The sequence below is a fragment of the Cibotium barometz genome, chromosome 15, assembly GCF_041138505.1.
Source record: "Cibotium barometz isolate CiBa-2024 chromosome 15, ASM4113850v1, whole genome shotgun sequence".
In the NCBI taxonomy this organism is placed as follows: domain Eukaryota; kingdom Viridiplantae; phylum Streptophyta; class Polypodiopsida; order Cyatheales; family Cibotiaceae; genus Cibotium; species Cibotium barometz.
In genome coordinates, this window is record NC_141060.1 from 19,170,167 (window position 1) to 19,183,853 (window position 13,687).

Here is a 13,687-nt window from a genome sequence, read left to right on the forward strand (position 1 = left end):
GCGGATGCAGAGGGTAGTAGCGAAAACCCTAACCCTAATGCTCAAAAACCCTAATGCAGGATACAGGGAAAAACCCTAATCCTAATGCTCTGATGTGTGCAATAGGTTGAAGCAAGAGGAGAAGCTCAAGGGCAATGGGGGTAACCCTAACCCTAGCAGCACCCTGCTCTGATACCAATGTTGGGTAGAAGGGCAGCTAGCCTGCACACACACACTTTTTTTTTTTGGGTAAATCCATGAACAGTATATTATCAATGAAATTTACATGAGAGTCTCCAAAACGGAGAGCCTCAACGGGAAATCAGAAGCAAAGAGAAACTATTTCCAGACATGACTGATGAAGATCTCCTTGGTGGCAAGCATCATAAACAGATTGCCGTAAGGAGCTTCTAAAATACTGATAAGATTGCAAAAACGGTTTCCCAAAATATCTCATGTTGTGATCATGCCATATGGTCCAGAAAGCCCAATATCTGACCCAGTACAAAAGTAAAGAGTAATGAACCGTGGTTGTAGGGAGTCTCCCAAAAAGCCAAAAGTGTTTCCCAAAAAAAGAGTTAGGGAAACGAAGGCGAAATAACATGGAAATTTTGCGGATGAAGGCCTTAGTGCTGGAGCACGTCCAAAACAAATGAGGCACCGTTTCAGAAGGGGCCATGCATCGAAGACAAGAAGCAAATGCAATCCTTCGTTTAGCAAGAGTGACCCCCACAGATAAGGAACCTGTAAGACAACGCCATAGGAAAAGCTTTTGCTTGAGAGGCAATTTACTCCTCCATAAATTGCGAAGATTCTTTCGCCACCAAGCAAGTGATTTTGTCATATGCCAAAGAGAATTAGCATGTGAATGAATCCATGGTGATGGCTAGAGGAAAGAGTATGTCATCCTAACCGTTAGGTCAGAAAGAATAACAGGACGAGAATTTGAACCCACCGGGTGTAACTGCCAATCCTGTAATCTGTCCCTGTTAGATAAAGGAGGGATGGGAAGAAAAGGCTGCAGCAAGTCAGCAATTTTCCCCCAAATGAACCTGTGATGCATGGCTAGTGGATAGGAAGCCATAGCCTGAGGGAAGGAAAGCATTTGACCAGTAGCATCAACAACATTTATGCACCTAATCCCCAATTTGCTGAGATTGTATGCCCGAATCGGCTCTTGCAAGGCCAATGGAGAATCAAAAACAGCACTCCAGTAAATGCTTTCCTGCCGAAGGGAATTGGCATGAGACAAAAGGAAGGGTGCCCAATGAGCATGCGAAAGGACCTGTTTCCAATCGCAAATAAGTGAAGTGGCAAAAGGGCAGCCCGGGATAGAACCTACAAATCTGCCCAAAATGACCTCCCAGTGATCAGTGATCCATGCACCATGTGCAGAAGTGCGTAAGGCTGTGCACATGGTTGCAAGCATATGAGTCCATGGCTGCGTCTGACGAAGAAAGGTGAGTAGGAGAGGAATTTTCCTTGCCAAGACATGATGCGCAATATTCAGCACACACACACACACACACTTTTTTTTTTTTGTAAAGCTTCATGTCATTAATTACAGGTGGGAAACCTCAAAACGAGGAAAACCCACCAAAAAGACCATATACAAGGGAAACTACTAGAGTGTTCACTATGTTCAGTGTGAACATAGTTAAGCATCTAAAAACAATCTGCAACAAGAGCATACAGAGATGAGTCTATCTCATGAAGAGAGAGACAGTCATATAAAGATTGCTGAAGAGAGCAACGGAAGAATGAGTAAGCATCCAAATGAGGCCCAGCAAAAACTATCCTGTTGCGAGACTCCCACGTAGTCCATAAAGCCCAATAGCGAACCCAATCAAAGAAGACTTTTCAAAAGTATTTCCCAAAGGGTGCCTGTCGGAAGCGGGCTCTCAAACGTGTAGCAATCCGATCCAATAAAGTCCTGGTGAGAGGACAACTCCATAAAAGATGAAAGACTGTCTCTTGAGAAGCACCACAACTATGACAAGTTGAAGGTGCCAAAAGTCGCCTAGCCAAGAAAAGACCGACTGGCAAGACTCCAATCAAGCATCTCCATAAAAACAGTTTACTTTTCAAAGGTAGACTGCATTTCCAAAGAGAATGAAGCCGCTGTTTCCACCAAGCTTGGCTTTTATGAAGATGCCAAATCTGATTTGCATGTTCTTGAACCCAAGAGGCAGGCAACAAGAAATGATATATCGAATAAACCGAAAGTTTAGCCATTGATAAAGGGCCTCGTGCAGGTTGTTCTCTTTTAAGGCTCCAATCAACCAAACGATCAGAACGATCCAAATCTGCAATTGGTTCAAAAGGAGCAAGAAGCTCTCGAATAAGCTGCCAGATTGATCTATAATGCATCCCCAGACCAAATTTCCTGGCGGCAACCACAAAAGAAAGCACATGGCCAGCAGCATCCAAAACATCATCAATAAGATAAACTCCTTTCTTTGAAAGGAAATATGCCTTCCTAGGCTCACGTAGAGCCAGTGGTACATCAAAAACCTTCGACCAATGAATACTCTCAAGGCGAAGCGAAGAAGATTGCGCATTAAACCTCGGATTCCAAAAAAGATATTGCGTAATTTGTTTCCAGGCAAAAATTAACTTAGATGAAAGAGGACAGCCGACAATCTTTCCATTGAAATGGCTGAAAATTGCATCCCAATACGTAACAGTCCACTTTCCAAAAGCAGGTGAAGACATAGACATACACATATGACCCAACATAATAGCCCATGGCTGGCGTTGTTGTGCAAATTCCAATAGCAAAGTGGATTTACGAGCAAGCACATGAAAATGAATATTCAATATGTTCAAGCCACCATGTGTCTTTGGAGAACACATCTTTGGCATTGACAAAAGACGAAGACCCTTTTTATGATGTTGAGTTTTCCACACAATTGCCATTGCCAGAGACATAAACCGATCTATATCAGCTTTCCTCCACATAATCAATGGAAGAAAGAACTGTATGTAAGCCATCACAATAGCCTGCACTATCCTGAGACGTACATGAAGAGGCCAAGTGGAAAGCTGCCAATAATCAATTTTGCGATTCAATTTTAGCATAACCCATTGAATCATTTGTGAAGATGACAGCTGCCAACCCAAAGGGTAACCCAAATGACGAACGATATGTCCAGCAGGAGGTATTCCACCGGGCCACAATACATGATGCCATTGCTGTACACTAAGCGCAAGCAAGGTAGACTTACGGAAGTTTACTTTCAAACCAGCAGCCAGACCAAAAAGTTCCAAAGCCTTCATTAATCTCTGAAGATCTTGTTGCGTATTCTTGGGCATAAAAAAAGAATCATCAGCATAAGCCTGAGCCAGGAAAGTATGCCCAGCAGGAAGCTGTAAGCCATGCACTTCATCAGTGGCTTGCAAAAAATCCAAATAGCAAAGAAAAGGATGTGTGGCAATAGCAAACAACAAGGAACTAAGCGGACAACCCTGGCGAACTGAACGTCCCAATTTCCAAGAATCTGATAGAGAAGAGCTCAAAATCAAAGAAGCATCACTGTCATTATAGAGCCAATACACAATATTTTGCCACTTTGCACCGAAGCCAAGAGAACTCATAGTCATAGCTATATAGTCCCAATGCACAGAATCAAAAGCTTTCTCAATATCAACCTGCAAAATGAGTACATCCTGCTTAGTGTATTTGGCATATTCAATGGCAATATAAGCATTGGCTAAATTATCATTGATTTGCCTCCGAGGCACAAAACCATATTGCGCAGGATGCAAACCATCATGTAAAAATCCTTTGATACGATTTGCCAACATCTTAGTCAGAAGCTTATAGATGACAGGCATAAGAGTAATGGGCCTCCAATCAGAGAAAACTTCACAAAGATCCCGTTTAGGGAAAAGCTTAACCAATCCTTCTTTCCAAGAAGATGGTAGTACATCATTTGCCCAAGCTTCATTAATCATATACAGCAATGATTGTTCCAAGTGAGGCCAAAAAGCATGGAAAAATTCCACTGTCAATCCATCCCATCCGGGAGATTTCCATCGACCCATTGAACGTAAAGCATCTTTAAGTTCAATATCAGTGAACGCAGATTCTAATTCCAATGCATCCTGTGGAGAAATAATGGGCTGAACATGATGCAATAAAGCATAACGAGCATCAAGTATGTCAGACGAAGTAGTTGGCGGTTTAGCAAAAAGGGCTGCAAAATGCTGACTAGCAATATATGAGAGCTCTGATAAAGAATGAGTCCATTGACCATCAGATTTTTTCACCCTTCTGATGCATTCCTTTTGTCTTGAAGCATGTAGATTTTTGAAAAAATCTTTGGAAGAGCAACCCTTATCTATGATAGCTCGATGTCGCGAACGTGTCAACCATTTTTGCAATTTTCTCTGATCATTTAGCATGAGGAAGTGCTTAGCCTGCATTAAAGAATCTTGTTCATTAGTATTTAAAATCCTATACTGAGCAAGATCAGCCATGGTTTGACATGTTTCTTTAGCCTGCAAGATCTGATCCCGCAAGTCGGCCATGTAATAACGACCATAATCACAGATCACAGCCTGCATGCGCTGAACAAATTGAAACCAAGCAATGTCAATGTCCTCATGCATTTGAAGGGGCAAGGGCTCAATGGCTTGCAAAACCATTTCCTTGAAATCAGCATGCACAAGATAACTGTTGTTTAAAAGCAACAGCCTATGTTTCTGAAGAATAGAGAGATCTTGTGGCATGTCGAAATAAAGGCCTAACCATAAAGGAGAATGATCAGAGAGTAACATGGAACGATCAATCCATAGTTTGCAAACAAAATCATCATATTGGTCAGCATGTAACAAGTACCAGCGATCCAGACGTGTCCAGATATGTGGAAAAGCATTGTGGTTAAAAGTAAACCCTTGCAGATGAGGGAATACATGTTGCCATAGGTCCAAAATATTGCAAGAAGAGAGCAAATCATTCCATGTTCTGCGTTCAGCTCCAAGCATATGAGTTCTTCCAGTGGAGTTAAATTCAGGAGATGGAGCATTATTAAAATCTCCACAAAGGAATGCATTATGGAGCCAGGGATAAGCCAACATTTGTGACCATATATTTGCCCTGTCAGCTGAGCTTTGTGGTGCATAAACTGCTGCAAATTCATAAATTTGTCCATACAATAAACATTGAATGACCATCCATCTGCCAGCAGAATCATTGTAGGCCAATATTGGTTGTAGATCTTGCTTAACAAGCATAAAAACTCCCGAGTAATGCTGAGTGCCCGCATAAAATATATCATAACCTGCAAAGTGACCTGATTGACCCACTAAGGTATGCTGATTGTGTTCTTGCACACACACTAGATGAGGCTGCATTTTATGTACATAGTGCCAAAACAACCTAAATTTACTTGGATCACAAAGTCCTCTAATATTGTACGAAAGACATTTTATTGGAGCATCAAACATCAGATCTATACAAAGGTATATACAGTGAACAGCCAGCAAAATCAATGCTGCATAACAACAACTGAATCAGGGAGAGAGCCCTCGCCCTGAATCAAGAGAGACTCATGCATATTCGTATCAACACACATATCCAAAGCATTTACATCGGCATCCATACTCGAGGAAGCACCTCGAACTACATCTAACCATATTCTAGAAAGCATAGTCGATGAAGTGGAAGACTGTGTAATAGTGGCAGATGCAGTCCAATTACGTGAAGGAACGGGAGCACGACGAACCATAGTACCTTTTTTCGGAGTTTTCCATTCAGCCGAAGATATTTTATCTTTTCCTTTATCCTTGGGTTGATTAGGCACTGCCAAAGAAGAAACAGCTTGTGGAAAAACTTTAGCTTTTCCTTTCTCTTTCTCCTTTTGAGTATTTCGAGTGGCTTGATTTGTTGGTATCTCCTTAATTTGAGTTGGCTGCTCATTCGCTGAGATGGGAGGTACAGCAAATAACGGCGGAGGATGCAGCAGAGAAGGACATTCAGAAGCCATATGCCCAAACTTATGACAAGTGAAACAAGCACCTGCAAAGACTCCCCAATTTAATTTGAAGTAACGTGCACCCATGCCACGCACATTTTCTACTTCAACAGCAATTGCTGGTGGTTGCTCATGGTCCGTATCCCACAAGATACAAAATCTGTTTTTGTTTCCTGTAGGACGAGGTGCACAAACCACTTTGCCCAGAGTGGCTGCTATACCTGGCAAATGTTCCCTCAAATATTCTGGAAAATCCACGACCTCGACCCAAACGGGACAACGATGCCTAATCAAGGACTGATAGTCCTTGGTCGGGGACCAAGGTAACACATGTACCAACTGTACACCAAACATAAGGGGAGAAGATTCAAGCATCTGCTGCTTATATTGACCATCAGACAGTAATACATCATAAAAACCCCTTGCTGCAAAGTGAACTCCATCTACAAAGGGTCCACCTAGAATGGACTGAATCCATTGAGCTACTTCTTGCGCAGAAGGCATTTTACCTGGAAAGAAGAGAATAATCCCTTTCTCTGAGTATCTACGCAAAGGAGACACAATCGTCGGCACGGGTCTTTCCATTTGACACGACTGTCTGCAAAGTCCTCACATAAAGCCTCATATACAAACTGTGCATCCGACGAATCTTGCTTGATCATGGTGACAGATTCAATTGCAGCATGCTGCCTCTTGTTACTGTCTGCAGCATTATCCCGGCGAGCATAGATCACAACAGTCTCAGACATAATTGCAAGAGTAAAGTCTGTACAACACTGCTAAACAACTCTTTTTTTTTTTTTTTTGAAAAGCTGTATGCTGTATACAGGAGGCTTTGAAATTTAGGCGAGTAGACTTGCAGCTTCGAAGCAAAAGGAGTCGCAGGCGAAGAGGCGAACAAGGTCGCAAGCAGTAGGTGAGTTGGGTTGCAGGCGATAGGCGAACTACGAGCAGTCGAACAGGCGACCTGGGTCGCAGGTGAATAGAGTCGCCGCTTCGATGGCAAATGGAGTCGCAGGCTATAAGCGAGCTGGGTCACAGGCGATAGGTGAACTGAATCGCAGGCGATAACCGAGCTGGGTCGCAGGCGATAATCGCAAGCGAGCAGTTGAAGAGAGAAACTGGGTCTCAGGCGAACAGGCCTCTCTCTCATACACGTGCGCGCACACACACACACACACGCACACACACGAGCGCACGGAGAAGAAAAGCGAGCGTAACAGCAGGTCGTGAACCCTAGAACGCAACGAACCAGAGCATCTCACACACACCACACACACACACACCACACACACACACACACACACATGGCCTACACACACACACACACACACACACACACACAACCTCAAGCACAGAGAAACGTGAGAGTGCTGGAAAAGATGTACTCAATAATGATATAAAATAAAAGTACAAGTGAGTACTAAAAAGCCTAGGGCTAAGTGCCCAACACACGTAAGTGTGTTCACACAGGGAAAAAACTTGTGTCCAGTCACACAGGGAAAAAGTGCCCGTGAGTAACCTGGGTTCACACCTGAACTAGCCGGGAGTGGACATGACCAACAAACATGCCAACAATCAGCCTAGATTACTTAACACAAGTCTACAACAGATTTGAGCACTTCAGCAAATTTATCCATTGGTAAAACATCTACCTTGTACTTCAGCAAACTTATCCATTGGTAAAACATTGGTAATTCAGCACAAGAAGCAAATGCATTGCTTGCAGTGGGAACCCTTCATTGGGTATTTGGGACCCAATCAGGGTGTTGCCATTATTCCCTTTTCTCTACTCTTATCTTGTTCACCAATTCTCCTCTCTCGATCTCTCTTCCGAACCTGAAATTCACTCACACCTTCATCAGAACGTCCTTAGAGGGAGATTAATCAGCGACATTGCTGGGAGTTTTGTTTGTAGGTGTTGGTGCTGACGAGGTGAGCTACTAGCCTCCAAAGTGGATGCAGTGTGGCCTCCCAACTTTCCAACCAGTCAGTTTCCTAGGGGAGATAAGAATGTTTTTTCATGCATAGCACTGTCGTGGACACAGTATGGCTGAGGACAGTGGTAATTTTAGTGGTGGGAAAATAAGACCCACCTGTAGGTACAAGGCGAACACTGCAGTCAAAGCTTGTGTGCCCAGCCAAGTGGGCAGCCCACAGGGCAGTTTTGGACCAATTTTGGGCAGCCTAAGAATATGCACACAAACCTGAACAAGGGCCAAGGTTTTGGCACCTTTTCAGCCCAATATGAAAACAGTAAGTGACTTTTATGACACTTCTGCAGGGTTTGCAAAAGGCTGGCCAACTGAACATGAATTCCTCTATGAATAGGCAAACAACCCTCAATATTGCTCATTAAATATTCTGCATCTCAAGGGGCTTCTCAGCACACCAAAGCACAAGCGTTTGGAGAGCAAGCAGGTGATCTGGAAGCCAGTATTTGCTTAAAGATCTGGGATCTGCAGCAACTCAAGCTGAGATTATCAGGGAATTGATCACTTTTGGACTAACATTCAGTTGTACTTCATTCAAGGTGCATAATACAGGGATTAGCATTAGGATTATTAGTGTATATTTGTGTTTGCTTGCCTTCTTCTGCTCATATATCTCTATTAACACAATTACAGCACTAGTGGTGTTACACAACGACTCGATATGCAGTCTTACACAAGGACTCAATGTGCAGGCCATCACAGATAGGGACTCTTTGAGAAGCTTTATAGAACCATTCGTTTGAGAGATGGATGCCTAATACTACTTGCATTATTAGGTTAGTTTAATGATGTCTTGGAGAGAAAGGGATCTACCCTAGCCGAGATGGTGGACTTGATTATATTCCATGCAGATGGCATATTGCTCCTACCTCCAGCATCCAAGTCAAAGAAAGAGGCATGGCTTGCCAACTGTTATAAGAGCACACTTGACAACCCTCTCATGAGAAATTGTCCAAAAAAGTCATTTTCTTAAGAGGAGCTTGTTACGCTCTTGAAGAAATACTTAATGGGAAACAACCTGGCAACGATGGACTCTAAATTGGTTTCTTTGACATGAAACTCATGGAGGAAGGTCATCATGCAGCTTTTATGAGATCGTGCATACACTACCCACTTTGCAACCAGCCTCCTTCATACTTGGTATTTCAGAATGGACTTGCACAATTATCTCCATTTATAGAACTATGTTTCACCCATTTGGGTCCTAGAGTCTAATGTTTTTCGATTTGAAGTAAAAAAATGACTACAAAAATTAGAGCTCTCAATAAACATCTCAAAAATTGTGAGATGCATGATAAATTTTACTGTATTTTTTGGGTTTCTATAGAATAGCCCATACCTCAGCTGCAACATTGGCCAGTTCTCTAATAGCCTCCTTTGTAAAAACAAGATCAACACCCTCCGTCTTCATAAGTAGTACCTGCTGCTTTATTAAATTGGTTTCAGGCTCTGTCAAGATGCGGTAAAGGTCCTGAAATTTTTGATATATTGAAAAGTTAAAAGAAAACTAAAGCTGATTCTTACCAAAAATCTCATAGAAAAAGGGGGAAAAAAGAGAAGGAAGCAGAAAAGGGGAAGTTGTAGTCCTCCATACCTCCCTTGTAAGACCCTTTAATTCAACTCGGATGGGCAGCCGGCCCTGTAACTCTGCAAGCATGTCGCTAGGTTTGCACGCATGAAACGCACCACTGCAGATGAACAAGATGTGATCTGTGTTGACATTGCCATATTTTGTGCTCACCATGCTGAGAATAACAGGAACAAAACTTAGTTAGTGCATCATACTGTAAACACCTGTCCGTACACAACAGAAAACTACAAGCCAATAGCCCAAATAAATTCACAGAAACATAATTATCTAGCAAAACAGTTACAGCTATAAAAAATAAAGACATCTGAGGCACTGAAATAAGATTGAACCAACATTAGCACATGAATGCACACACACACACACACACACGTACTGTGTACATATGACCGCACGTGCGTGCATGCATGTGTGTAAGTACATCCATACATTCGTGTGTGTGTGTTTGTGTGTAAGTACATATATACATACACATGTATGTGTGTACAAACACACACACACATGGTGTGTTTGTATGTATGTATGTATGTATGTATACGTAAGCATGTGCATATGTATGTGCGTATGCATGTATGCACTTATATATGTATGTATGTATGTATGTATGTGTAAGTATGTATGTATACAAATATATTTAATTTAATTAATTTTAAGGCTTTGAATTAAGAAGATTAAACCAATGTCAGCATATATGAAGGCCAAGGCAAGACATCAACCTGCCCTCAATAATAGGGAGCAAATCCCGTTGTACACCCTCTGCGCTTGCATCAGCTCCATGCCTCATCTCCGTACTACTGACTATTTTATCTATTTCATCTATGAAAACAATTCCATCTGACTCTGCAAGCTGCCAGCCAGCGCAGACATTTGTTATCAAAATACACTTAAAAGTAAGATAAATGCTTAAAAAACTATTTTTGAAATTACAGGTTTTTGAAGACGAAAAAGTGACCTGAAGCGCATCCTTAGTGAGTTGGTCAGTATTTAAATGCTTCTCCATCTCAATTTCCACCATTTTCTGCTTCGCATCCTTAACAGGCATTTCCACCTTTTGACTCTTTGTGACTCTCTCTATCTGCACAAGAGATAGAAAGAATCACGTGTGGCACGGCTTTTTTTTTCGGGGGGGGGGGGGGGGGGGGGGGTGAAGAGAAAGAAAAGAAAGATTAATAGCGTCTATGAGACAAAAAAGCATTACAAAAGTTCCATGTGTAAACTAAAGACCATAAACATGGAAACAAAAAAATACAAAAGAAAAATGGGCCCGCGCCCTACACGTGCAATGGGTAGTGATACCAATGAAACCAATGTCTCTAGAGCATTGTTACCTTCTCTCTCTCTCTCTTCCTGTTAAACCCTAATCCTAGGCCTTTTCTTGAGTTGATATCAGAGCTGGCTGTTTTGTTTTTTTATGTTCTGCTATCGACTGTGCACTGTCAACAAAAAGCATATAGCTGTCTGCGTGTCAATGCTCAGATGCCCTGTGCATTGGCCACCACGTGTCCACGTCACCACTGTCCAGCCTCTTCATTTCTGTTGCCTTCCGCCTCCTCTGCATCGCCTAAAGCTGCTGCACACCAGCGTGTGCTCCCAGTATACCCAGTTGCCCGCCTGCAATGCCCGGTTGCCTTCTGCACTTCTTCGAATCACTCCAGATTCGATGCTATGTAGCCACAGCCACGTGGTCCTCTACTACCCTCAACACTGCCGTCTACATCGAATTCGAATGCACCTGTTGTACTTGCACATTCACGTCAAAATTTGCTTTTTTCAAAAATTGGGCACACAATACTCTAATTAAAGCGCTATATTCAACAAAAATCAAATTGGGGCTTTTCTTTAATCAGATAATAATCTTCTAAAGGTGCCAGCATTCAATTTATTTGGGGCTTTCAGCAAAATCAGCAATCTACATCAAAATTGAAGCTCCTAAATAGGCCCAATTTTGGGGCTTTCCTCAAAATCAGCTAAAATCAATAAATTGAAGCCCTGCACTACCCATAACAGGGCTGACCGGCATGGAATCGTGGGAGTGGAACCTTAGCACCTAGCTCGGGAGTGGTTCATAGTCGCGAACCTACGGTTGGGTGGTGAGCTTGCCTGCACCCCTTCTATTTGGTGTGTCCTAATCTTGTTTGGCCTGTGTATTAGGGTTGGTCTATAGGAGGATTTCACACTTGGCATAAAAGCCATCACGCAGAAGTAAAGCAAGGTTTGCATGTCTTTCGCATCGAAGGAAATTGTGTCGCGAAGCCCAGGTATTCTTCTTCATGTTGTTTTTATGCTTTGAGCGTTTGGTGCTTTTATGGTTTTCTATCATGTATGGTTCTGAGGGTATGAGGGAAGCGTAAGAAAGAAGGTGTATGCTCACTGATTTCTGGATATGCAGAGCAAGGGGCATCGTCGTGTGCATAAGATCCTCTGGAAGTGATTTCTCTCACGCAAGCCCACTGATGTATACTATGCTTTTGCTAGACTACGTACTGTATGGCAGCCTATGCCTACAGTCGCATGCAGCAGGTGTGTAGGGAGAGGCAGCGGCCAGTAGCATGTGTGGGACTCTTCATCGTAGGGTACAACAGAAGCGCAGGGCTGTGGCCAGTGTGGCTACATATGATGCGCAGGTGACCAACATCAGTATCAGCAGCACCTTCTTTCACCCCAGATGTCTTTGGGGGGAGGAGAAGGAGCGGACTCAGGAGACGGTTGACTCCCAACTGAATCAACGGAATGTTCACTTTAAGTTTCATCCTCTTCCATGCCCGGAAGATCCAAATGGTTTGAGGTCTCCTTAAGGGGAAGGCCTTGACTTGGTGGTGGGAGTTGCAAAACAAACCTAGTACTTGGGCAGATTTCGAGAGAGAGTTTCGGGATGAGTTCCTCCAAGCAGAGGATGAATTTGACGTAGTGGCCAAGTTTGTAGACTTAGACATGAAGAATATGCCTTTTGACACATACGTACAACGTTCTAGGGAGTTGCAATCTCAAGCAAGGCATATGGATGCTACAACTTTGTGTGGATTTTTTATCCGAGGATTAGCCCGAGATTATAAGCTCCATGTATGCTAGGATTTATGAGGAGACTGTGGCTAGCCAGACTCAAAACGTCTCTTAGAAACCTCAAGCCACAAAAACCTCTGAGCAGGCTCCCGAGCGTAAACGAAAGTTTAAGTCTGAGAAGGCTCCATAGAACCAAATCCAAACTTCAGGTGAACTCAATCCAAAGAAGGAACAGAAGCACCAACAGACCCTTTAGAACATTAGGGAGGGCAGGTGCTTCTCATGCAGTCAAAAGGACCATTTGAAGGCAAATTGTCCCAAGGCCAAGAGCAAGGGAGCTCATTTGACCGAAGTAATAGCTAACCCTTTAATTTCTTCCGTTGAATCTCTAGGTGGATCCAAACGCAGTGAACGATACGTTTAGCACGTTTGGAAAACGTGCTGAAAAGATTCCAAACGTAGTGAACGCTGTCTCCGATATATATATATATATATATATATACACAAAATTTATAGTTTACTTATAAAATTTTGAAATATGAAGATCAATGAACATTAAAGCACTTACTAATACTATGCAACCTTTAATTTCAATTTTGCACAACTTACAACTTACAAGTCACAAGTGACAATGGCAAATGCAAATATCAAATAAAATAATTAAACAATGAACATAGATGAAAGTGAGATGGATCATGGATAAATCCGAAATCATAAGACTATAGATATATGTCATACATGATACTACAGAGAATATGATCTCAAATCTGATTCCTAGAGACTAGGCTCCTCAAATGTGGAGGTTGGGCCTGACAAACAAAGCAAAGTCTAGACTAGTCACCAAAAAAATTGAAAAAAAAACGACGTTGACTTGCGTCCGTTTTTTTAACCTATAAAATCAAAAGTGCACGTTCACTAACGTTTCCAAACGTTAGTGAACGTTCCGAACGTGGTTTGGATGCGACTATGCTGTTGATACTATTATTTTAGGTCACTTGCATGGAATGTGCTTTTACTATGGCAATTTTTGCCCCTAACGACCTGATACGTATGTACGGGTCAGCATTAGGGGAGAATGTGCACATCTCTTTTGACCCTGGTAGCACTCACTATTGGCTGCAGCTAAAGTAGGGTTTTGGCACAACAAC

General features: G+C 42.5%; 1 protein-coding gene across 2 annotated transcripts in view; it reads right to left on the bottom strand.

Moving 5' to 3' along the window:
• LOC147631032 (uncharacterized) overlaps positions 1–13,687 on the bottom strand; it is an 89,177-nt gene that overhangs the window by 24,887 nt on the left and 50,603 nt on the right. For both annotated transcript variants that reach the window (XM_086809363.1, XM_086809362.1), the window contains 4 exons: positions 10,492–10,614; positions 10,256–10,386; positions 9,546–9,696; positions 9,291–9,422 (listed from right to left, as the gene is read on the bottom strand). In XM_086809363.1, coding sequence (XP_086665489.1) covers positions 9,291–9,422; positions 9,546–9,696; positions 10,256–10,386; positions 10,492–10,614 — 537 coding nt within the window. The remainder of the gene's footprint in view (positions 1–9,290; positions 9,423–9,545; positions 9,697–10,255; positions 10,387–10,491; positions 10,615–13,687) is intronic.